At 40.8% G+C, this 25,023-nt stretch overlaps 1 protein-coding gene across 1 annotated transcript in view; it reads right to left on the bottom strand.

The window, feature by feature from the left end:
* Positions 1–497: 497 nt before the first annotated feature.
* The window catches only part of CDYL (chromodomain Y like), a 108,037-nt gene continuing 83,511 nt past the window's right edge, over positions 498–25,023 (bottom strand). Inside the window, exons 4-8 of the mRNA XM_081996614.1 lie at positions 11,267–11,523; positions 10,510–10,682; positions 6,956–7,166; positions 2,094–2,237; positions 498–1,045 (exon numbers count right to left, since the gene is read on the bottom strand). Of these exons, the coding sequence (XP_081852740.1) occupies positions 887–1,045; positions 2,094–2,237; positions 6,956–7,166; positions 10,510–10,682; positions 11,267–11,523 (944 nt within the window). The 3' untranslated portion in view covers positions 498–886. The remainder of the gene's footprint in view (positions 1,046–2,093; positions 2,238–6,955; positions 7,167–10,509; positions 10,683–11,266; positions 11,524–25,023) is intronic.

Genomic DNA, 25,023 nt, shown 5'->3' with positions numbered 1-25,023 from the left:
ACTGCAAAACAAGCTTTTTTTGTTTTTTTCTCTCCTTCCTTCCTTCCCCCTTCCATCTCCCTCCCCCTTCCCCTCCTTCCCCTTCCCCAAGAGACAGTGGTTTCTTCATGCTATCTGGGTAAGAATTAAACATATTCCTGCCCCCTTCCTCCCACCCTTCTATACCTCCCCCCAAAAAAGGACAGAGTGTTTTCTTAGCATTAATCCTGAGCACACTCTGTTTTTGGGGATATGTATGATTTAATCTTAATATGGTTTCATTCCCAAAAATTTTAGAATGTTCCATTACTTGAGGTATTTCAACCTTCTTCTGAGACAATGCCTTGTATCTTAGCTGACTCATTGGGCAGTGAAAGTAAGGGCTGGCTAATACCCGTTTCATTTCTGTATTCTAATGAAAAAGAAAATCATTATTCCAGACTTCCCTGCCACACAGAAAATAATGCAACACCATTCACTTTTTAATCCATTCTATTTGATACAGTACTAGCCAAAGATAACAAAAACTAGAGCCTTTAAAGAGATGTTTGGTAGTGCACTCTATAATTTTTTTAGCTTGTGTGTGTGTGTCTACATACACACTCTCACACACATATTACATTTTTAATATATATATATATAAAAAAAGACATATATATGCACACACACTTTTGTGTGTGTGTATATATATCTATATGTAACAATCGGGGAGAAAGGAGTTTTGTTCAAATTTAAGTGATACAGTACTTTTTAAACCCTTTAACATGAAAAGGGGAGGGGGGTCCACTCCTGTTCCCAAGCTGAGCAAGGGGTGAGTTTATAGTTTTGTTTTGTTTTTTTTTAAATGGGCATATTTGGTTTGCCCTGATGTCCAAGAAATACAATTCCAGTGTCAATGGGCATCTCATCAGAACTCATCAATTTTCTTCTGCAGATATTTTAACATTGAGTCCATCCCTTGTGCGGAGCCCCAGATTTTCTTCAAAACTTCACACTCCTTTTCATTTGCCTGTTCTAAGTCCACCTTCATGATACTACGTACTAAAGCTTTGGATTCTTCAAGTACCTAGGCCAAAAATAAAAAAAAAAGGAGCTGGGTTAGTACTACATGAGAACTGAGCAACATGTGCACTTACAGGTTTACATGGACAAAGCTTGAAGTTTACTATGAACTTAAGCTTGTCAATTCATGGACATGCTATGACCCCAAGAAATATTTCTCATAGCATCACACAGGATTTCCTTTACCCTGTACCAACACAATTTACAATTTCACAAAAATGTAGAAATAATGAAAATCCTGCAATCATAACTATGAATGTATGTATGGTTTTATACTGGTAACTAGAGAAAACTCCAACTCCATTTTGGTGAAGGCTAATCATAACTCTATTATCCAGAACTGCTCTAATAACCAGGCAGACCTGGAATCTCTTGAGCATGTAAAATAGACTGAAAAAAATCTTGTTTGCTTTTCCATTTGGAAAACTATTAATCTGTTTCAAAATCCAACATTTAATTGGATAATAATTTGTTCTGCATCTCTTCTTGTAAGAAAGCCTCAAATACTGGTAGTTTTAGCTATCTTGTGCAACTGCTGGTAGTGCACTCAACCACAAATGCACTAGGTGGGTGTTACTCGTAAAACTGTAAGTTCAACATAATGTCAAAGACTGCATTTATTTCCTTAGTAATTTAAATTACAACTCGAGATGGTAAATTACAACTTCAGATTTCTGTATTTCTGTGCAGTTCTTAGGGCAACCGTTTACACTGTTAATCAAGGTAAGTTGGACGGACTTACGCAACTATGTTAAAACGAAAATATATTGTAAAGAGTCCAATGCTGTTTTAGTGTTCTTAACGACAATGTACTATGCCACAATGTACTATGGCATATGATAAAGAAGAGTCAGATGCAAACTTAAAAAAAAAAAATCCTCAAAAACCCAGAAACAAAAAGCTACATAAGAATGTGTTAAAGGACACTGCTATACTAAAATGCAGTCCTTGTTTCATGAAAAAGGTCTTTTTTTAGAAGGACATAATGATGTAGTCTAAGTCTTATTAATCTAATCATAAACATGTATTGTAAGAAAATCAAGGAAACTTACAACTGCATTACATGTGACAAGTTCCTTAATTCGAACCATTACTTCTTGTGTGAATGTTCCCGGCCAAAACACTTGAGAGACGAGTCCTTTGGCACAAGCTTCCTGTGCAGTCAGCTTCCTTCCACTGAACAACATTTCATTGGCCTGAAGGGATAAAAAGTTACTTCTGGTATGAAATGTAATGAGACAAAACTCATTAAAGGAAAAATGTTCAAAACAAATAAGGAAAATGCCTGCACTATTTGAACTAGTTTTATTATAGCTCTTCCAACTTTTAATTAATAAAGAAAAAAGATTTGCCTACAGATAGCTTGTCAATGTTTTTCACTATACTACATTAGTAGTTATAAAAAATACAGAGGTCCCTATGATTAAGGATTAAATGTGAAAATGTCTTTTGTCATTTCCCATTCATGGATGGTCATTAGCTCTAGCTTTTTTTGCAGTATTGCTGACTTGATTAACTGTATACATGGTAACAGGTAATAATGCCTGGCAGGTCTGTAAAACAGCAATGAATACATCAGCTTGCCCTTTATAATAATGCTAGTTGCAGCAGTGAAATCTTTCCTAAAAATCTACGTTATCTGTAAATTATAAAGCTAACCCAGTTTTGGTAGTAGACCTTTTAGGCACTGCCAGCCTTGGTAGAAAAGAACAGTTAAATATTTTGCAAATAAAAAGTTTTTTTAGTACTGAAAGTGTTTGAAACCTAAATATATGGTTTATTTTTGGCACTTCTCGAAAGTCTTCAGCAGTATTTCACTTATGATGCAACATTTAAAATGGCTTAATTATCTTACAGAGTTTGACCTCTAAAACCTACTGAAGTTATCAAGATGTATTCCAATTTCTGATCAAACTCATAGAAGGTAAACATTCCCGTTTGATTCAGGAGTTCAATATTGAGCTGATTAAATCCTTTCAAAAGCTGATTTAGCAGTCTTATTAAAAAACCTCACACAAGCCAGAGTTTAAAAGATCTTGTACACATAGTTTAAAGGTATTGAGGATTACATTCTATGCAATTAGGCGATCTATAGTTCTGTGAAATTTTTTGATTTCCTGTTATCATACGCTTCACTATTTGTTAGCTTCCCCATTAAAACTTCATCCCAACACTGTTTATGCTTATGCTTTAATTCTACCTTTCTTACATAGATAAACTTTTTGTTTGCAGTTACACCTGCACGAAAACAAACCAATGAAGATTAAAAAGAGTAATTGTAAACCTCAAAAAAAAGAGTTTTACTGTTTCTCAATGACTAATTTACATTGAAAATGCAACAAAGACATCATTGGACTCTTTGAATGTGGGAAATAAGGCTGTTATAAAACACCCAAATGCAACAGGTTTTCTGAGGACAAAATTCTGAGGTTTTTTAATGTTCTCCAATACTGGAAATTTTAGTAATTATTACAACAACCTTCAGTTCAGGATCTCAAGTTATCTATTACTGTAGGTAATGTTCCTTGTATTGCCATTTTACCCGTGAAGAAATTTGAAAACTGAGAGGTCTACTGCTTGCTCCTTTGTAATGAAATACTACTGGCAGTTTGGTTGACCATTAGGCATGTAAAAAGAGAGATGTTTCCTAGGTTCTTTTACATAAAATTTATTATCAGCACATCTGTCCTAAGTTAATATGAAAAATTGTGGTTCACGTATATAGTAGTTTAAAAAAAAACAAGTCTCAAAATAAAGCTGTGAATTATATACTCCTATTGTTCTACCTGCTGTGAAAGCAAAATCAAATCTACAAGGTTCATTAACTATCACAACTCTACCTTCTAATTTTCCAGATACTAACCTCAAATGCTAGCCAAAAAAACCACAAGTTTGTCTAAAACCAGGAATCATTTTCCTAAGGAGATATGGGGGGAAAAAAATTCTTCCAAAATAATTTAAAAAGATACTTAACATTTATTATCAAAGAACAAAATATGAAGTCAGTCTAACCAGGAGTTAGTAAAGTCAGAAGTTTAAGTCAGTCAGGTGGTCAGGTGTCATATTCTTCACATGTATCTTTGGTAACAAAAATAAATGCTAGAAAACCTTAATAATCGTTCCCCCACCCCGGAACTCAGTAACAACTGCTGAGTTCTCCTGAACATGAAAACCACATATGCTAATGCTGCAGTTATCTCATTTCTACCAGCTGTAACACAGCATTAGCTGAAAACCTCACATGAAATGAGCACTCCCATTAGTGTTCTCCGTTGACAGGTTTTGAAGTGGAATGTTTCACTCTGGCATCTTCACTTTTGATCTATACACAGCATATGCCAGAGACCCACTACTAAACAAGTTTTAATCAAATAACGATGCCTTGCATCTGCTGTGAAAATTAACACGCTTGGTAGTTACTTTCCAAGAAATATAATACAGGAATAAAATGAGGATGATAAAAATATTTTATTCATATGAGATTCTTATCAACCACCTTCATTTTCCACTTGGTCTGTCTTTCTCCTTCCAGAGAGGAACTTCACTGGGACAGCCTCTGGTCTCTCTTTTACAGCGAGTGCTCTGAGGCTCACGGGGAACCTTTCGCACAAGCCCACAGGCGCTAGCTGCCATGGAGCACCTCAACTCTTTCGCACTACAATCAGGAGGCAGCTGGTCTCTGTAACACTCAAGACCCTGGCTGTGATGTTGACTACAGGCCCTGTGGAAACCCATATCCCTCATGACTGACAGAAAAGCATAAGAAATACTGCTAAGCATGCTGGAGACTGACAGGGAAACCTGGCATGTAAAGCTTGACCATGCCGCTCCTGTGCTTTATATCCAGGACCAGAAACCAGACCAAGAACTCCACAGCAGAGACACGGTAACTCATCCCCCCAAACAGACATCACCTTAATTTCTATTACAGATTATTTTCAAATATCAAAACCAAAATTGAATCCTTCTAAAATTCTTGGTATTTCCAGTACAGTATCAGTTTTGAATCCCAAGGTCTGGGCTTCAGATTTCCTGTAAAAATGACCTCTGTTGAACACGTTCTGTAGGAAAAACAAACCCTCCATACCAGACCTGCTAACTGGCCAAGACTGACTCAGTAGGGAGGATACATCCAACAATCTTGCAATTGAAAATTTTTACTGCTGGTAATAAAAAGAATGCACTGAATTGTGACTCACGAGGGTTAAGTGTGGGACTAATATTGCTGAATTAATACATACGTAGGAAATTTTATGATGCATACAGAGGCCTTAATTCTTTCTTTCGAACAGTATTTTAATCTTTTCCCCCCTGAATGTTTCTCATCTCACTCATAGTGTCTCTTCTTTCTGCTGACTTCTCTCTCCCTTTTATAGGTGGGGAGCATGCTACTTTATCAAAGTTTTCAGTATAGATTCTGAATATATTCCACAGAATCTGCTGCTTGAAGTTCAACTTTGTCCCGTACAGCATTGACATTGCTGTACTGCAGAGGGTCAAGGATAGTAGGAAAGCAGTAGACTTTTCCCCCCGCCACCTTTTACACTGAATATTGTGGAGGAGTTGTTATCACTGGAAGCTTTCGATTTAAGTCTTCATATTGAAAAATGAGAGCATTCACAAGCACATATGAAAGAACATACTAGGGAAGAGCTTCTTGTGTTTTTTGGTACAACTTCTAAAGAAACAAGAAGTAACAACCACAAGTCTCTAAAGGACAGGAATGGATGGAATGGATGGATGAATGGATGGATGGCCAAATAAAAAGGGAAAGGAACAATCAGTAGTTTGAAACATGCCAAAATATTAAAGATACTTTTATAGCTGTTAATCTATTTCAGTTACCTTTTCTGTTCCCTTCTAATAACTAAATCCAGACATCACATTAAATTAGTCATTAGATCTGTTCAAACTGATGCTTTTAGTATATCAAAATCTGTATTTTTAAAAACAATAAATACCTACGGGGAAAAAATGGCTTTTATAATAAACAGTAATTTACAAAAAACAGGTGTAACTATAAGTACTTGTTTCATACTGTTACTATTCAACTTCAGATTGGAATGGGACATAGGTCTAACAGTTTTCAAAGAACACAGCACAACAAATAGTAAGCAACATGAATATAATGTAGGGAAGAGATTTTTAGATAGCTTTTTGTTACATTTGAGTCTTTCATCTAATTGGAAAGCCAGAAAAAGGATACCAAGTAATACATGGCTTATGTTTTCAGCAACAGTGTTGCTTTTTTGGTGTTTTTTTTTTGTTTGGTTGGTTTTCGTTGGTTTTTTTTCAATCCAGCAGTACTGTAGATCAAGTGCAAGACTGGAAAAAAAAAAACCCAGTTCCTTCACACAAAGTATTTCTTGCATAACAGACTAGTGTTAAACATCAGCAGATATCTACAAAGTGGGGAAGTTCGACACGACTTCTTGAGAGCAATGAGTGCATGAAAGCTGAATTACTTATGTTGCATATACTAGCATGAGACTGCTAAACAGTTGGTGACACAGTGCTGTGCTATGTAACAACACTGGGTGCAGACCAGCCCGTTCTCCGCTACACCCTCATGCTGTCCTGAATGCAAGACACTGGTGGCTGGTCCTCACAAGGCATCAGCAGGGAAGGTGTGTCCTGCTATGCAGGACGTAACCCTTGTGCCACCGTCGGGGTTAAGGGTGCCCATGACTTGGGATTAGGTCCTGTGCCTGCTTTTCTGTTCTGTGCACGCAGGTGAAGACTAAGTTGTAACAGCATGAAGCAGAGAAGCTATAAATACTGGTTTCTCATGAAAGGTTTTCATGAGAAAGAAAAAATAAAGACAACACACAAAGGTAAAGTCTTGAAATCACTCTGGATAAATTATCACAACTGCATTGTGAAGCTGTCAGCCCCTACCCTGCAAACTACTTACAGAAGCCAGGCCCATTATCCGGGGGAATGTAAGGGATGAACATCCATCTGGACTTTGTCCAAAAGTAGTGTATGGTGTCTGAAACCAAGCCTTCTCGTTAGCCCAAACCACGTCACACAGAGGCAATATAGATGCTCCAAGTCCAATGGCTGGGCCATTAACTGCTACAATTATAGGCTTCTTAAACTGAATAAAAGTATTCACAAAATTCCTGAAGAGAAACAGAAACATGCACTCACTACATATATAGAGAGTAAATACACCAGCCCTTCAAAACTCGGTAATAATTAATCTCCACAATAACATCACTTTCAAAACCAACTTGATAACCTTCCACCGTGAGGCGGCTAGCGTGGGGGATGAGGGGAGAGCAGTGGATGTTGTCTACCTACACTTCAGAGTGAGGCTTTCAGCACTGTCTCCCGTAAGACTCTCATAGACAAGCTCTTGATGTATGAGTTGGATGAGCAGATGGTGAGGTGGACTGAAAAATGTCGGAATGGCTGGCCCAGAGGGTGGTGATCAGTAGCACAAAGTCTAGTTGGAGGTCAGTAATTAGTGTTGCACCCCAGGGGGGGCAGTGCTGGGTGGACCCAGTACCGTTCAACAGCTTCATTCATCATCTGTGTGATGGGGCAGAGTGTACCCTTGGCAAGTTTGCTGATGATACTGGGATGATACACTAGAGGGTCGTGCTGCCCATCCAGATGGACCTTGACTGGCTGCAGAAATGGGCTGACAGGAACCTCATGCAGTTCCACAAGGGGAAGTGCAAAGTCCTGCACCCTGGGAAGAACAACCCCAGACACCAGTATATGCTGGAAGCCAAACTGGAAAGCAGCTTGGCAGAAAAGGACCTAGGGGTCCTGGTGGGCACCAAGTTGAACTTGAGCCAGCAATGTGCCCTTGTGACAAAGAAGACTCACGGTATCCTGGGCTGCATTAGGTGGAACATTGCCAGCAGGTTGTGGGGGGTGATCCTTCTCCTCTGCTCAGCATTGGTGTCCAGTTATGGGCTCCCCAGTGAAAGAGAGATGTGGAGCTACTGAATATGGTCTAGCAAAGATGACTATGGGACTGGAGCATCTCTCATGTGAGGAAAGGCTGAGAGAGCTGGGGCTGTTCAGCCTGGAGAAGAAAAGGCTCAGGGGGATCTCAGTCTCGTCAATGTGTATAAACAACTGAAGGGAAGATGCAAAGAGGATGGAGCCAGGCTCTTTCCAGTGGTGCCCAGTGATAGGACCAGAGGCAGTGGGCACAAACTGAAACACAGGAGGTTCCCTCTGAACACCAGCAAACACTTTCTTACGGTAAGGGTGACTGGTGGCCAGCAAGGTCATGGACTCTCCATCCTTGGAGATATTCAAAAACCCTGCCTGGACATGGTCCTGGGCAGCTTCCTCTAGGCAACTCTGCTTGAGCAGGGGCAGGCTGAACAAGATGACCTCCAAAGGTCCCTTCCAACCTCAACTGTTCTCTTATTCTGTGAAAGCCTAGCATTTCTCCCAGCCCAACAAAGCACAGTAATTGGGCAGATGCGGATTTAACACCCCTCCTAAGCACCAGCTGATATGGTGCTTGTGGTACATTCACACGCCTCACAGCCCTCTCAGATGAGGCTGCAGTTGCACCTCACCTCTGGGCACCAAAACTGTGGTTACAGCACTGCTTGGTCATCACTGTGTTTACGTACAAGATATCTATCCATAGTTTTAAGTGAAGGTATAAGGTATATAGGTATAAGTGAAGATCGGCAAAGCATTAGTGAGTTTCCTTAAGGAATATTTCTGGACTTCAGGGCGAGAGCTTTTCTTAAGAAATAAATCTGCCTTTTTAAATTATGAACAAGCCACGAATAGTAGAGCTCTGTTTCACATGCCTCACACCTGCAAACTTCCCCCTCCTCATCCCTCTCTTGGTTGGCCATAATGGTATGGGTGCTATGCTATTAAGTCACAAATGCATATTCTCATCCTCGTTATCAACACAAAACGACAATTCATTCCAACACCCACAAAGCATACATACTTCTCTGTTCTCAAACAGCAAATGCCTTCAAAAGCCTCTTGGGAAAGAGTAAGCGTGTGTGTACATACGTGTGTGTGTACACACACATTTGACCAAGTAGAGACTTCTAAAACCTCGAAGTTGAGGTGCAGGCATCTCTCAGTTAACAGCAACAACATATAGTGAAGGGGTTGTCCATATTTACTTCAAGTACTTGACAAATTCTGATTCGAATACAATATATAACATACAGTTGTCAGCACTTGTAAAGCACTCCTTTGCTCTCAATGACAGACGATTTTTCATTCCAGTATTAGATGCTGAAATACGGGATTTTTAATCAAAATTTTTAAAAGGGGGACTGAGTGGTAATTTTAAAGTTTCCTCTTTATCTGCATTGCTTGTTTTTATATTTCTGTGAAACAGGACATTTGTACTACATTGCATCCATCACTAAAGGTTATCATGCTGCTGCTTCACTCATTCTAGTGAACAGAAATAGATGAATGCACAAAAATTCCTGGAACAGTCTTATGCAAGCCATCACACAAACATCCCATCCAGGGACTTAAGATAATTTTAATCATGTCTCAATATTACCATCTCTAGCATATATATGAAAAATACCATTATTATATTTGAAGGGGCAGTTCAAGTTACCTTTATCCATTTTATTAACAATGACGAATAGGTGACAAATCTGGCTTCTGAAAGGGCCTGAATTAAACTAGTGACAGAAACTTGGTGTTAAGAGCCTCCGTCCCCTGGCTGCATCTGAAGTAACTGCATGAGCAACTTTTACATAGAACGATTGAAAAATTTCCTTTGGAAAAAAACCCCACTACTATCACCTCTATAAGGCAACGGTGCCTCCAGTGAAACAGGCTTTACATGTTACGAGGCCTTTTTTAGGGACATGAATATTGATAACGACAACAGAACATAGGTCTCTGAAGGAATATAGACACTCTGGAAGCATACAAGAGCCCACGTCCTCAAAACTGGTGTTCAAATGAGAAACTACTTGTTTGTACTGTTAAAACATATCTCTAAGATCCACTTTTTTCCATATATATTCTCCTAGTTTGTAGTAGTTCAGCTCATTTTGTTTAAACGTTGAGTTTGGTACCTAGCATTGGGATTATGGTCACTAGTATTATTAATCTAGTCCTCTCAAATATCCATCATTCCACTGGTCTGAATGTACTATAGTAAGTTACTCATTCAATCCACATCTTGTGCGTGTTAAATTTGTTTTCCTGAAACCCTATGGCTGTTTAAGCCTTTTAATTGGTTTCAACTGGAGGAGTATTGCCATACTACCAGTCTTCGTAAGTTAAATTTTAGTAGGAAAAATAGTGATGCATGAAATGACAACCCAAATAGAAAGGGACAGGGAGTATAAAGAAGTGCTGCACACTATATCACATAACAGGTGAATGTGTCTGAGTTCGTGTTGAATTAGAGACTTCTGAAATAAAAAAGATAAAACAAGCCAGACTACATGATGAATACCCACTCACATGACTGAAGACAATCTTACATACCTAATAGCTTCTGCCATCTTAGTGCTTTCCTTTTTTCTATCGTCTGTTAAACGTCGTATAAAATAAATAAAATCAAGACCACAGCAGAAAATGCTACCAACTGCACTGAACAGCACAAGTTTACTGTCATCTGCAGCTGCTGTGTTCAGTGCACTTTGGACTTCCTTCATTACCTGAAAAGACAAAAACTCATTAGAATCTTTTTATTCCACCATTAAAAAGTAGCATATTGTTCTCCTCCCTCCACAAGATCTTTGACATTTTAAGTTTTTTCCTTAGGATCCACTCAACCATCATGCTAGAAAAGTTAACTTTTTTCATTATCCAAAAAATAATAAAGTAAAAAAAGTATTAGAAGCTTTGAATTTCAAAAATGTAATTAGACTAAAATAATGAAATCATTAAGAAAAGATCTATTAGATGTTATCTGCAACTAAAGCACTCATTCAGCATTTCTGTAATTTGGACAGCAGATGGCATATGCAACCAGTTCAGAAAAAAAGAACTTTAATTCAAGTTGCACTTCGTAAATCGACACGTCTTACAGAAGACAGTATATCTACATGTTCAGATAAGATAGTCCTTGAACACAACTTAAGTACACTTGAAGTCAGTTGTATGTTTAACATCTTGCAAACAACAACCTGAGCCTTGTTTTGTGTACATGTGTGCCTGAATAAGAGGCATAAATGAGGCAACGACTTAGAATTCCCCCAAGCACCCTCCCCCCCCCGCCCAAAATCAGAATTGTTCTGACCTCTGGATTTAGTGAATTATTTTCAGATGATTTTGTTGATAGCAAAATGTGAGTGAATCCATCTTGTTTCCTGACAACAATGTCTCTGTACCGGTACGCACTCTCCGTTTGTCTCACGCTGAAACGTAGCCTTTTATCAAAAGGTTGATCTCTCCTGTCATCAATAAACCTTCGTTTGCTGGCTGTCACTCCTGTTACAGATGTCTGTATGTTGGTTGTACCATTGGCTGCTAATGCTTCCATAAAGGTGGATGTACCTGGAAATAGTTTAAACAATAACATTCTATTAATTATGTTTTATTAGCTCAGCAGTTTCACAATCCCTATTAGCATGAAAACACGCTAGTCATATTAAGAACACAGAGTAAATGTGAAACTCAGTCCCCTGGAAGCTACTGAAATGTTACAGATATAGACACCGTGCACAGAGCAAAATTAAAGTGACAACGGGATCCAATAAATTCATTTTACAGTTGTGACAAAATACATTTTAAACAAGCCAAACAGATCAATCATCATATACTTATTTTTAGAAGGATGGGAAAGGTTTATTTAACTTTCCTAATACCAATGCACTTCAGTGGGTTAACGCTCTGCTTTCTCCCTTTCCAACATCTTTTAAGTCATCTAACAGCATCAAGATTGCAAAGAGAAAGCAGAAACCTTTTGTTTCAAACACCAGGAGAAGTTAACATACAGAAGAAAATTACACTTACAATAAGCCAAATAAAGAACTTCGAGTGACAAGATCATATAAAGGATAATAGACTTTAAAAGGAAAATGGAAATGAAGAAATACAGACTGTATTTCTGTGAGAGGAAACAAGACCCATGCAGTGATGGATATTTTAATGGATTCATAGACAATGAGATATTTCTCAAGTCTAAACAATTTTTGCTATTAGAATTGGCAAATAGAGCATTATTTCTTTCTGGTCTTGTTCCCAGTCACTTAACTAGACAGAATTTGAAGGTATGAAAGTAAACAGGCCATTCCTCATGACACAGAAGGAACAGGTTTTTCTGTACTCCACATTAGAAACATAACACCAAATAATTAGCATTCATAAGAGAAAAATAAGATAACATCTTGGATCTATAATCCATCTGTATGTTAAAGTCTCCATACAAAATGTCCATAAAATTTGTCAGATTAAAGTAATGGAGTATGTGTGGGGGGAGGCAGGGTTAAAGTGTTGGAAAAATGTGTTACAGGCCAAGATAGGAAAGTTTTGAAAGCTTTTTCCTGAAAACTGAGGTCTGAGACTTCGTTACAATCGGCTGGAAACGCACAGCAAGTCTCACAAACAAGTACTTCAGAACATCCATGCGTGTGCTGTCTTAAACACATAAAAGTAAGTTGTTATTTAAATGCCATTGATGGATCTTGCTTAATTCGTCATAATCTTTCTGAAGAAGCTCTATCTTTACAGTTCTAATAATACCCAATGCTATGATTTTTTTTTTTTTTTTTTAAAAACCAAGATACTTCAAACACTTGTGGGGCCATTGAAGACACTAAACAGGCTCACCTAAATAACTGGAATATCCTATATCTCCACATTTTAACTGTATTTGAACATTGCTTACTTTGACCTGTATGAAGTATAAGAGATATTAAGAGAAAGACTAAAGAAATTAAAATTTAGAATATTACACACTTTTCTACTTGTATTTCAAAAACTGCCTTCGGATGTAGGTGAAGTCTTTATATCAAATATTTTAAAATAAATCAATCTTTGATTTTAAATCTGTTACGATTAATGAGGCAAGTTGTCTGTGAAAGGAGCTACACAATAAAGTTTTTTTACTTTTTAAAGTCTGTCTTGTTGTATTAATGATTTAATCCTCTTTCCATATCACTTTTTGTGAAGAAGTTAAAGACGACAAGATTTTTCAACTGCTTAAAGTGAAGAGTAAGAAACTGAATTCAGTTTGTGATCACTCTCAGAGACAACAGAAGTGAACAAAATGAAATTGAAAACTAATGTTTTATATTGTCACAGAAGTTTCACATTTATTCATAAATGTTTCATGGCTTATCAAATACCTTTTTTTTTCATTTCAGCAGAATAAATGCAAATGTGATGCATACCAAATACAAAATTGATAAGGGACGCTTTCGATACTTTTTCCTTGTAAACCACACTATGTTGATTAAATTCCTTTTAAAGAGGTCCCTTCAAAGGGAATTTGCAGGAACACCACTGTTGCCCCATATTTCATTAGCAACAGAAGATGAAATGGTATCCCTGGCCACAGTGGTTTGTTTTTCCATAGGAAAGGTAAATTAAAACAACTGAAATCACCTCTGATTTCTAAAGACTGATATAAGATTTTATGGCTTCTGTCCTAGCCGTAGTGAAAAAAGTGGAGACCCAAGAGAGTACAATAGACTAGACTAAGCCAAAAGAAGTCAGTAAACTTGTGTAAGCTTTAAGTAGATCTTTTCCCACGACTCATACTTCCAAAGACGTACTCAAATACCAGAAAATTACTTGTGAAATGTAAGAGCCAGTGATTACACACTTTGAGAGACAAAACTTTCAGCAAGACCCACCAAGCCGTAACCACCACACGCCACTTTTCATGCTTATTGAATTGGCAAGAGACCTCCTGAGTTTTGATATAAACTCTCTCTGCACTCCTCAAAAGTTGCAGTTTCAAACCACAAACAAGGGACAGCTGCAGTTCAGTACAAGATGTCTCCTACATCCAACCTTCTAAACACACTTTTAAGATCCTTAGACTGGAATCAAAACCCCATTGGCTTTAGAAACCGCACCTCTGCGCAGGGAGATTTGGCCAGCTGGTAGGGATCAGAAAACAGCACTGACAGGGTTAAAATATGTTCGTTAGTGTTTGTCATTATCGCTGTAAGTTTGTGACCTTCTACACCTTAAAGCATAGCATTTTCTTTTGGTGTTCAGTCCTCAAAAGTGAAGAGACAACTCAGAGACGTAAAGCAGTACGTCATTATATATATATATACAAAAAAAATAACAGGCAAAGGTTACATCACTGGACAGTCTTGCACACGTGTTGCAGCAAATGAGGATGAAAATTAAAAAAAGTACCAGACATGGCAACTGTATGGCCATTGATTTCCTCACATGAAAATTTTGCATTGAGGTTACTTATTTTCAGGTTAATTACAGTTATATTTTACAATTTTAAAATATAGATTTCCTAACACACCAAAAGCAGTTCTGCGTTTTAATACGTTAATGGAGATAGCGTATCGAAGACAAACAAAACACCACAGCCCGCTCCCTTCAAACTGAGCCTTCCAAAACCAACAAGGGCTTGGAAAAAAGACAATTTACCCTGGATGTAACTAATGCAGAACTATGTTTGTTTAAGAGGTAAACAAAGAGCTCTTATAGTTACAAAAAAACCTTCCAACTGCAAACTGTTAATTAATGTAATGTGATCTTCTCAGAGGTGAGGACATACTACTACTGCAAAGCTTCACCATACAGATGCAGCAGGAAATTAAGAGGACTCCTTGGTTTTGCAGCTGCTGATCAAAACCTGGTAACAGTCACCATTTTCATGCAGCTGCTCTTAGAGGGGGGATAAAAAAAGGCAGCTATGGGCAACAGATAAGAAAGGAACTGGTCTTATTCAAAAGGAAGACAGACACAAAATACAGAAGTTGGAAAAGGAGAAGAACAGCAAGGTATCACCATCCCCATTTCACTGGCAAAAGAGAGAAAAAAGCCACCTCTCCTGAGAGGGAGAAGTTCAGTTTAGCTTACACAGCCAGCCTTGAGTACAAACACTCCCCTCTCTGCAACAACCCTGGGGACGCATCCAAAGAGGTGCTCTAGCGATAGCCAAGCCTCTTCCGCACACTTCTTTTCCAGCAGGCACGTACTAGAGCCAGTAGTCAATTCAAAGGTTTGTCTGACCGAGTATGCTGTTTCTGAAAGGCTTAGCACAGATATCTAAGGAACAAGTAGAAGATGGGGAGCTGCGAACAATGCTGTCTGGGTATTTTCCCCAACTCCAGCAACGAGAAATTTAGGGATTCCTAAAATTTGCATGCCCAGAACCATAGGATGCACCCAAACCCATATAATTAAATCCGTACTCCCCATGGGAGTGTCCAATTTACTATTGAAACCACTATGGTTTTGTCTTCCAAAGTATCTTTTTGCATTTAAGTTCTGCAACATACATCTTTACTTTCTTCATCCCCTTCATCACATCCCTTCTCCAGATTGATTAGTCCCAATCTTATTTACCCTTTCTTCTTCCAGAAGCCAGCCCACACCTTCTCCATGCCTCTTCCTCGTCTACTAAATCTTGGAACAAGCTGGCATACAGCATTCAAGACGGGGACTTATAACGTGGCATATTCGAGCCTTCTCTTTCATCCTCTACTTCTTTTCCACAATGATTTCTAACTATTTTTTCTTTTTTTTTTAACTGGCACTAAGGCAGGTTTTTGCAGAAAACTACCCAAAACAAACCCAATGCCCTTTTCCTGAGCAGTAACACGCAGTCAGGAACCTGTCATTGTCCAGGCAGGGTTCTATGTTTTGCTATACGCATAGTTTTGCGTAAAAGTCTGTTTTGTCCTCTCCTCGTTGCTTGGCATTCATCTGCGCCGAAAGCAATCTCTCAGTTTAATCACGAAATCACTCAGTATTTTCATGTATGTCAGCCATGCTCCCAAGGAGCTTCAGGGACCCTCACGCGCCAACCACATCCTCACCTACGCTAAGCGACAGAATGGTTAATAAGAAGCATCCCACCTGAGTAAGCAAATGAACAAACACCAACAATTTCTTAAAGTGTTAACTGCAAAAAGAACACTGTAACTGTAGCTGATTACAACTCAAGCACCAGAGAGGGAAAAATATCTTCAAAACAGACTGAGGGAAGAAAAAAAAAACAACCAAAAATTATCAGTGCTACAAGCTGTATTTTTTCCAAAGTCCCTTCTATACTTTCACTGCTTTATAGTCCCCTGTATATAATCCGCAAGACTTCATACCAGTTGTCCAGTGCAGTTTGCCTCATGTTCTCTTTTTTTGCCTACAAACAGTAGTGTTTTGCTACACGTTCATATGTACTAGCAAGCTCTAACTGTAAACACTGTTAAGCTTTTCCAGTCTTAACTCTGCACTACATCAAATATTTCACAAGAGACACCAACCCTAGACAGTGATACTGCAATGCAAACATAATATTTAACAGATTTCAGTAATTTTTCCACGCCTGCTTCAACAATTACACAGCAAATATTTCTTAGAATTGCAGTGTATTGGCACAGATTATAGAAATTTAAAATGAGGGTCCTAAAAAAAGACAGATATGTGCCCATTTTTTGTCTACGTATTTACAGTACTCACATTTTGGAATCAAAAAAATGCTCCAGCTTTTTTTGAAACATCACTATAAATATTTGCAGAAAGAAAAAAATCCTGAATTTATTGTACATTTCACCTAAAATACTGTTTTGCTTGGTGTTTCTGAAAGAGTGTTCAGAAGGTATAGGTCATTTCTGAAAGAAAGATACACTTATTTAACCCTTCCCGGATATGTCGTTATATTGATGCAGCACCCAACCAGCTGTGCTACCAGTAATAACCTGCATGTACCCCAGCATTAGAACAGGCATCCCCAAAGGCACCCGGGAGGGGAAAAGGGTGGGGAAATGGTCATACTTCAAGTTATGGGCTGCTGGTCACCGCCACTCAACATCAGCCGCAGGGGAACCTCCTCAAAACGCTTTCTGGTGCGTGCGTGCGTGTGTCCACTAACTTTATCTTTTCAAATAAACTGAACCACTTCTTGATTCTGTTTCCAGGAATTAGTTACATAGGGAACCACTGGCTATTCTTCAGCCACCTTCTGTTGTTTTTGCCCGTGTCACCCTTCCATACACAAAGAACGTCAGTTTTAAGCAGACTAACAGGCAAATTGTTGTGGCAGTACTTGCTGAAACATCAGCAATAGGTGACTACAACTCAGCAGTAAACAGTCCTGCAGTGGACTGTTTACTGGCAGGCTTGGTTGTCAATATCTATCTTCAACTCCTTAAAAAAAAAAAAAAAAAAAAGCAAGCACGCCACTTTCTCATGCCCTTAATTCCTCTTTCCCTTATATTTTGTATAGGTGTTAATTTTAAATGCCACTTTGAAACATTGCTCCTATAAAAATCTATCTTTCTTACGGGACACTGTTGTTGTGGACAAAATTAACATGAAAAGAGAAACACACACACATATCTCCTTGGTAATATTTCCCTACTCGATTAAGAGTTTTTCAATCCTACACCAATTTTTATCTTGGCTGCCATGTCACATCTAGAGTAATACGGTCTATAGTAGCAATTTTTTTTCCTTCTGTTTCTTTGATTACTTACAGCATCCATCAAATATATTTTCATGTTTACAACAATACTGTTAGGAAGACTGCAGCATTACTGGTTGCATTGGACATATGCCACAGGCTATTTAATTATTTTTGTTTTGGAATGTCTTCCCTTCTCAGAGCATAAGCACCTAGGAAAAGAAGCTTGTAATGCCAACCAAAAATACAACAAATCAAGATAAAATTCTACTACTGAAAGTGGGCAATCGTTACAGTAGAAAATGGGGTTTCTCCACCCTCAAGTTAAATAGGTTTACTTTAGTCTGACTATTTTAAGTCATATAAGCAGAAATAAAAGAAACTTTACATACTTTAAAAAGATGAGAATAACAAAATACAAGACCTAACACTTGTTAAGACCATGCCCATAAAAACAAGGCTAACATTAATAATATTCAATTTGGCAACAAAGCTCTCCATTAAGTTTTACTACCTTTGAAAAGGACCTCAGCATTTTTCATGGAATCACAAAATCACTAGGTTGGAAAGGACCTTCAAGATCATCAAGTCCAACCATTAATCCAGCGCCACCATGTTCCCTAAACCATGTCCTGAAGCGCCACATCCACACGTTTTTTGAACACTTCCAGAGATGGTGACTCCACCCCCTCCCTGGGCAGCCTGTTCCAATGCCTGACCACTCTCTCAGTGAAGAAGTTTTTCCTAATATCCAATCTAAACCTCCCCTGGTGCAACTTGAGGCCATTTCCTCTTGTCCTATCACTAGTTACTTGGGAGAAGAGACCAACACCCACCTCACCACAACGCTCTTTCAGGTAGTTGTAGAGAGCGATAAGGTCTCCCCTCAGCCTCCTCTTCTCCAGACTAAACAACCCCAGTTCCCTCAGCCGCTCCTCATAAGACTTGTGCTCCAGACCCCTCACCAGCTTCGTTGCCCTTCTCTGGACACGCTCCAGCACCTCAACATCCTTCTTGTAGTGAGGGACCCAAAACTGAACACAGGATTCAAGGTGTGGCCTCACCAGTGCCGAGTACAGGGGCACAATCACTTCCCTACTCCTGCTGGCCACACTATTCCTGATACAGGCCAGGACGCTGTTGGCCTTCTTGGCCACCTGGGCACACTGCCGGCTCATGTTCAGCCGGCTGTCAACCAGCACCCCCAGGTCCCTTTCCGCCGGGCTGCTCTCCAGCCACTCCTCCCCAAGCCTGTAGCGTTGCATGGGGTTGTTGTGGCCAAAGTGCAGGACCCTGCACTTGGCCTTATTAAACCTCATACAGTTGGCCTCTGCCCATCGATCCAGCCTGTCCAGATCCCTCTGCAGAGCCCTCCTACCCTCCAGCAGATCAACACTCCCACCCAACTTGGTGTCATCTGCAAACTTAGTGAGGGAGCACTTGATCCCCTCATCCAGATCATCGATAAAGATATTGAACAAGACCAGCCCCAGAACCGAGCCCTGGGGAACACCGCTTGTGACCGGCCGCCAGCCAGATTTAACGCCGTTCACCACAACTCTCTGGGCTCGGCCATCCAGCCAGTTCCTCACCCAGCGAAGAATAAACCTGTCTAAGCCATGAGCCGCCAGTTTCTCCAGGAGAATGCTGTGGGAGACGCTGTCAAAGGCTTTACTAAAGTCCAGGTAGACAACGTCCACAGTCTTTCCCTCATCCACTAGGCGGGTCACCTGGTCATAGAAGGAGATCGGGTTGGTCAAGCAGGACCTGCCTTTCATGAACCCATGCTGGCTGGGCCTGAGCCCTTGGTTGTCCTGCAGGTGCCCTGTGAGCACTCTCAAGACCAACCGCTCCATAATCTTCACCGGTACAGAGGTCAGGCTGACAGGCCTGTAGTTCCCAGGATCCTCCTTCTGGCCTTTCTTGTAGACGGGCGTCACATTGGCAAGCCTCCAGTCTTCTGGGACGTCCCCTGTTAACCAGAACTGCTGAAAAATGATGGAAAGTGGCTTGGCAAGCTCCTCTGCCAGCTCTCTCAGTACTCTCAGGTGGATGCCATCAGGCCCCATAGACTTGTGGGTGTCCAGGTGGTTTAGCATGTCCTTGACTGCTTCCTCCTGGGTTATGAGGAGTACATTGTGCTCTCCATCCCCATCTTCCAGCTCAGGGGGCTGAATACCCTGCGGATACCTGGACTGGCTGTTAAAGACTGAGGCAAAGGAGGCATTAAGTACCTCAGCCTTGTCCTCGTCCTTGGAGACAATGTTCCCCGCCATATCCAGTAGGGGATGGAGATTCTCCTTGCCTCTCTTTTTGTTGTTAATATATTTGTAAAAACATTTTTTATTATCCTTTATGACTGTGGCCAGACTGAGCTCTAGCTGGGCTTTTGCCTTTCTAATTTTGTCCCTGCTTGACCTAACGAGATCCTTGTACTCTTCGTGAGTTGCCTTCCCCTTCTTCCAGAGGTGATAAACTCTCCTCTTTTCCCTGAGTCCCAGCAAAATCTCCCTGTTCAGCCAGGCCGGTTGCTTCCCCGCCAGCTCTTCTTACGGCACATGGGGACCGCCTGCTCCTGCGCCTTTAGGATTTCCTTCTTGAAGACTGTCCAGCCTTCCAGGACCCCTTTGTCCTTCAGGGCTGTCTCCCAAGGGACTCTGTCAACCAGTGACCTGAACAGGCCAAAGTCTGCCCTCCGCAAGTCCATGATAGCAGTTTTGCTGACCCCTCTCCTTACTTCACTCACAACTGAGAATTCTATCATGTCGTGGTCGCTAAGCCCAAGACGGCCTCCGACCACCACATCTCTCACCAGTCCTTCTCTGTTTGTAAACAGCAGGTCCAGTAAGGCACCTCCCCTGGTGGGCTCACTCACGAGCTGTGTCAGGAAGTTATCCTCCACACACTCCAGGAACCTCCCAGATTGTTTCCTCTCTGCTGTGTTATACTTCCAGCAGATGTCCGGTAGGTTGAAGTCCCCCACAAGAACAAGGGCCAGCGAATGCGAGACCTCCGCCAGTCGCTTATAGAATGTCTCATCTGTCTCTTCATCCTGGTTGGGTGGTCTGTAACAGACTCCCAGCAGGATATCTGCCTCATTGGCCTTCCCCCTCATCCTTACCCACAAGCACTCTACTTGGTCTTCACAATCTTCGATTTCTATGCAATCAAAACACTCTCTAACATACAGAGCCACCCCACCGCCTCTCCTTCCCTGCCTATCCCTTCAGAAGAGCTTATAGCCATCCATTGCAGCACTCCAGTCATGAGAAGCATCCCACCATGTTTCTGTGATGGCAACTACGTCATAGCTGTCACGCTGCACAATGGCTTCCAGCTCCTCCTGTTTGGTGCCCATGCTGCGTGCATTGGTGTAGAGGCACCTGAGCTAGGCTATTGATTTCAACTCTGGCACGTTGAACCTACCCCTAGGTTCAACTCTAGTGAGCCCGGTTTTATCCCCTCCCTCCTCCAAATCTAGTTTAAAGCCCTCTCAATGAGGCCTGCCAGCTCATGAGCAAGAATCCTTTTGCCCCTTGGCGTCAGTTGCACTCCATCAGCTGCGAGCAGTCCCGGTGCCGTGTAAACTGCCCCGTGGTCAAAAAACCCAAAATTCTGACGACGGCACCAGCCCCTGAGCCATGTGTTGACCAGGTGTGCTTTCCTGTTCCTTTCAGCATTCTTCGCTGTCACTGAAGGGATTGGTGAAAACACTACCTGTGCTCCCGCTCCATTGACCAGTCGCCCCAGTGCTCTCAAGTCCTTTTTGACTGCCTTTGGGCTTCTTAGCACAACCTCATCGTTGCCAACCTGCATGACCAACAGCGGGTAGTAATCAGTGGGCCGAACCAGACCAGGGAGTTTCCTGGTCACGTCTCTCACCCAGGCCCCAGAGAGGCAGCAGACTGCCCTGTGAGTTGGGTCTGGTCAACATATTGGGCCCTCTGTACCCCTCAGAAGGGAGTCGCCTACGACAATCACCCTCCTTTTTTTCTTAACAGAGGACATCTTGATGCGTGGGGCTGGTTCACTCACCCTAGGCACCCCCTTGGACGGACCTTCATCAGGGTCCTCATGTTCCTGTCCCTCACATTCCAGAGCCTCATACCTGTTGTGTAAGGGCAGCTGGGACGGTGAGGGAGGCCCGGAGGGAATTCGCCAACCTCTCCGAGGAGGGACCTGCTTCCATTTCCCTTCATCTCTTAGGTCCTCTCCTTCTGCCCGGCAGCAAGAGGACAGGGGAATCATTAACGTTGGAAAAGACCTTTAAGATCATCAAGTCCAACCATCAACCCAACACCACCATGCCCACTAAATCATGTCCTGAAGTGCCACGTCCACATCTTTTTTGAACACCTCCAGTGATGGTGACTCCACCACCTCCCTGGGCAGCCTGTTCCAATGGTTGACCAAACATGCATAAGGTTATACCTATTATGCATAAGGTATTAAGTAAAAATTCTACATGCTGTCTTACAGTGGAAAAAAATGCCCCTCTCCTAACAACTGCAAAAGGCTTTCCAAATACATCTCCTTTCTTATTATTTCAGTGGAAATATATAAATAAACATTCCTCAGATGAGCAAATCCTTTTTTTCCTTTATCATGGCATCAAGATAAATTACGATTGCTCTCTTCTCCCCTTCCAGTTCAGTTTAAGACTCATTTCAGAGTGATTTTTCTTCCACTGAATCTATAATCTGGATACTACTGACAAACAGAGAACAGTGCACATGATCATTCTCACCGTTTTAGCTCTTATTCAAGGTGGCTGTAAGGAAAAAAAAAAAAAGAAAAAAATTTCCCACGCCCCTCTGATATTACTCCAGTTAAAAAATCCCAGCCATGTTTCACAGTAGCATGCACCAAAGTATTTGGTGGGAGAATCAAAGAGTTAGACGTCTTTCTTTTTCTCACAAATAAATACAAATATGAAAAACCTTCCCCAGGTTACAGACTCCTTTTTGAGGCCTTTTAACACTGGAAACATTTCATAAGGAAGAACTTGCCTACTTCATCCTTTGATATTCTTGGAGCTGCAGGTTATGATACCGCAGCATTCATTCGCAATGCTCTCAAATTTGAGAGCTAAGTAAGGACATCTCTCGGGGCTCATTTATAGAGGAAAGCTATCGCAAAATAGGCTGAGGTTTAAACTTGAAGTATACCCAGCTATTTCACACTAAATCCTAAGGTGAACACATTCTATATTAAGAGCACTTCATTGCAGTTTAATCCAATCCCCAAAGTGATCTAAAAAATGGTTCTCTTCCTGTGGAATATGAGTGCCCTAATGTAAGGCTAGCCTGGAACAGATACTGCCAAAAGACATCCCAGGCAGTTTCCTGTATAGACACAAACATATACATGCCATGTACGCATGACCTAATTCTTGTAATGACACAAAAACTTTCTAAAACATTTTAGCTAAATTATTAATGAGATTTAGATAGATGGGTATAGCACTGCTATGTTGGCAGAATACTTTCATCTACCTTCTTTTTGAAAATATGTCAGTAAGTATTGACATTTCATTCCTATCACTTAGATGAAGCTTCAAATACCAGAATTTGCAAGGGCTCCATTCACAGCTGCCCACAGAAACACCTGGCACTGAAATGCCAAGAAGCAGCACGCCAACGGGGCTAGAGGCCTGTCAGAGGTTCAGGACACTGATGTGTATGTATTGAGCTTTACAGGAGAGTATCCAGAGTGAGCATCCCTGCTTTGAAGAAGCATCTCTGTTTTTACCCATCTACCTCTCAAGGAGCTACGTGCCTTTCCAGCTGCTCCCTGACATCTGTCATTAATAGAAGATGTCTTGACCTCCTGTGGGACATTCAGCAACGGGTTCATGAAGAGGTGGCCAATGAATAGATGACCTGAAGCCGTAGGAGCTTGCAGCACAGAGGCCATCTTCCAGTACACAGGTGCATGCAGCTGGGTGCCTTAGCACGGCCAGCTATACCCTATACTTGGGTAGCCTGGGATACAGAACATTGCTGGCTGCTACTAACATGGGCAACCTGCTCGGCAGCAGCACCCCCTTACCAGAAATTACTGACCTTGACAGAAATAACTGGCTGGGGTGGGAAGGAGAAGCACAAAGGAAGAGACTCTTGAGTCTTCACTTGAGGTACCTTCACTTTTGGGTACCATTGGAGTACATGCATTCAGAAATGCGTGTGCCAAGCAGGTTCTTTCATTTGATTCAGAGATACTCAACGGAAAGTAGTCTCCACTGGAGAGTCAAGGATTTGAGCCAAGTAGCTTTCTTAAAGACCCTGCTTTCTTTTAGGCAAAGCATGGAAGTGCTATTTACACCACATGTAAAGAGGCACTTACAAGTTGTTCTAGAGGCAATCTCTCCTCTAGTTTTCCCAGTATTCTGGGAAAATAAGCCTCCACTAAAAGCAGGATGATGAAAGGTATCTTTGCATATCCCATGCTGCATCAGGTTCAGAGCATCTTCTCTGAACTAAAAAAGTGATTCAGAATAGTGTAAGACCTTGCCAAATTTGTCCTTTTATATTGTTGGAGAGGAATAAATCCCAAATATGATCTACTGGCAACAGCTGAAATAAGGCATGATGGAAACAGTAAGTAAATACAACCTGTGCTCTCAAGCTGAACTTGATCTCTCCTGTTTGTTTTAGCAACACTAGCTAGGATCACTGGGTCTGTGAGGACATGCCTGAACTGGAGAATTCATGGAGAATATCCACAATTCTTTTTTCTTCCTATATTAATAATTTTTAAACAAACAAACAACAACAAAACAAAAAAGAACAGCCAGAGAAAGTCCTAAAGTCAACAGTAGGAGACTACTGAGAGTAAAAGACTTGGATCAGATGCTTTGCATGAGGAAAACTTATATGATATTCTCCCTCAGTTAGACTTTGCCCTGTATCACTGCAGGCAACTACTAGAAAACACAGGAGGCATTTGTCTTCACATCATAAGCAGCTTGACCCCAGTAGAAATAGTATGGTTCACCAAGTTGTGGGACTTGCAGAGATAGCAAAGGTCTTGAACGCGGCCATAAGTCTTGGGAAAATGTCCACCATAAGAACCTGTTTTCATCAAGTTTTGAAAATCGAGAATATAGTGGTAAACAAGCAAATAAAAAAACATGCCCAGGGTAAATCATAAGAAAATAACCACAGCTGAAAGCAGCAAACAGAGAAGGCAACGCTCCAGTCTCAGCCAGCAGCTGAGAGGAACTGGAGGCAGGGAGCTGCCCTTACACGGCAGGATGGATCGTGCGTGCACGGGTAGCGTTTGCGTGCGCACTCTTCATATTGCTGAGGAAAGCAATCAGCTTCGCTTTATGACCTTAGGCTTCCATAAATAAGACAACAGTCAATGAAGTAGAACAGTGTATCAAAGGGAAAAATCTCACAGACAAAAAACCTAAACTGGTAACTCCATAAAGCACTAATTAAGTAGTT

This window comes from Phaethon aethereus (assembly GCF_964289735.1).
Source record: "Phaethon aethereus genome assembly, chromosome: 2".
In the NCBI taxonomy this organism is placed as follows: domain Eukaryota; kingdom Metazoa; phylum Chordata; class Aves; order Phaethontiformes; family Phaethontidae; genus Phaethon; species Phaethon aethereus.
This window is presented reverse-complemented; position numbering and strand designations above follow the sequence as displayed.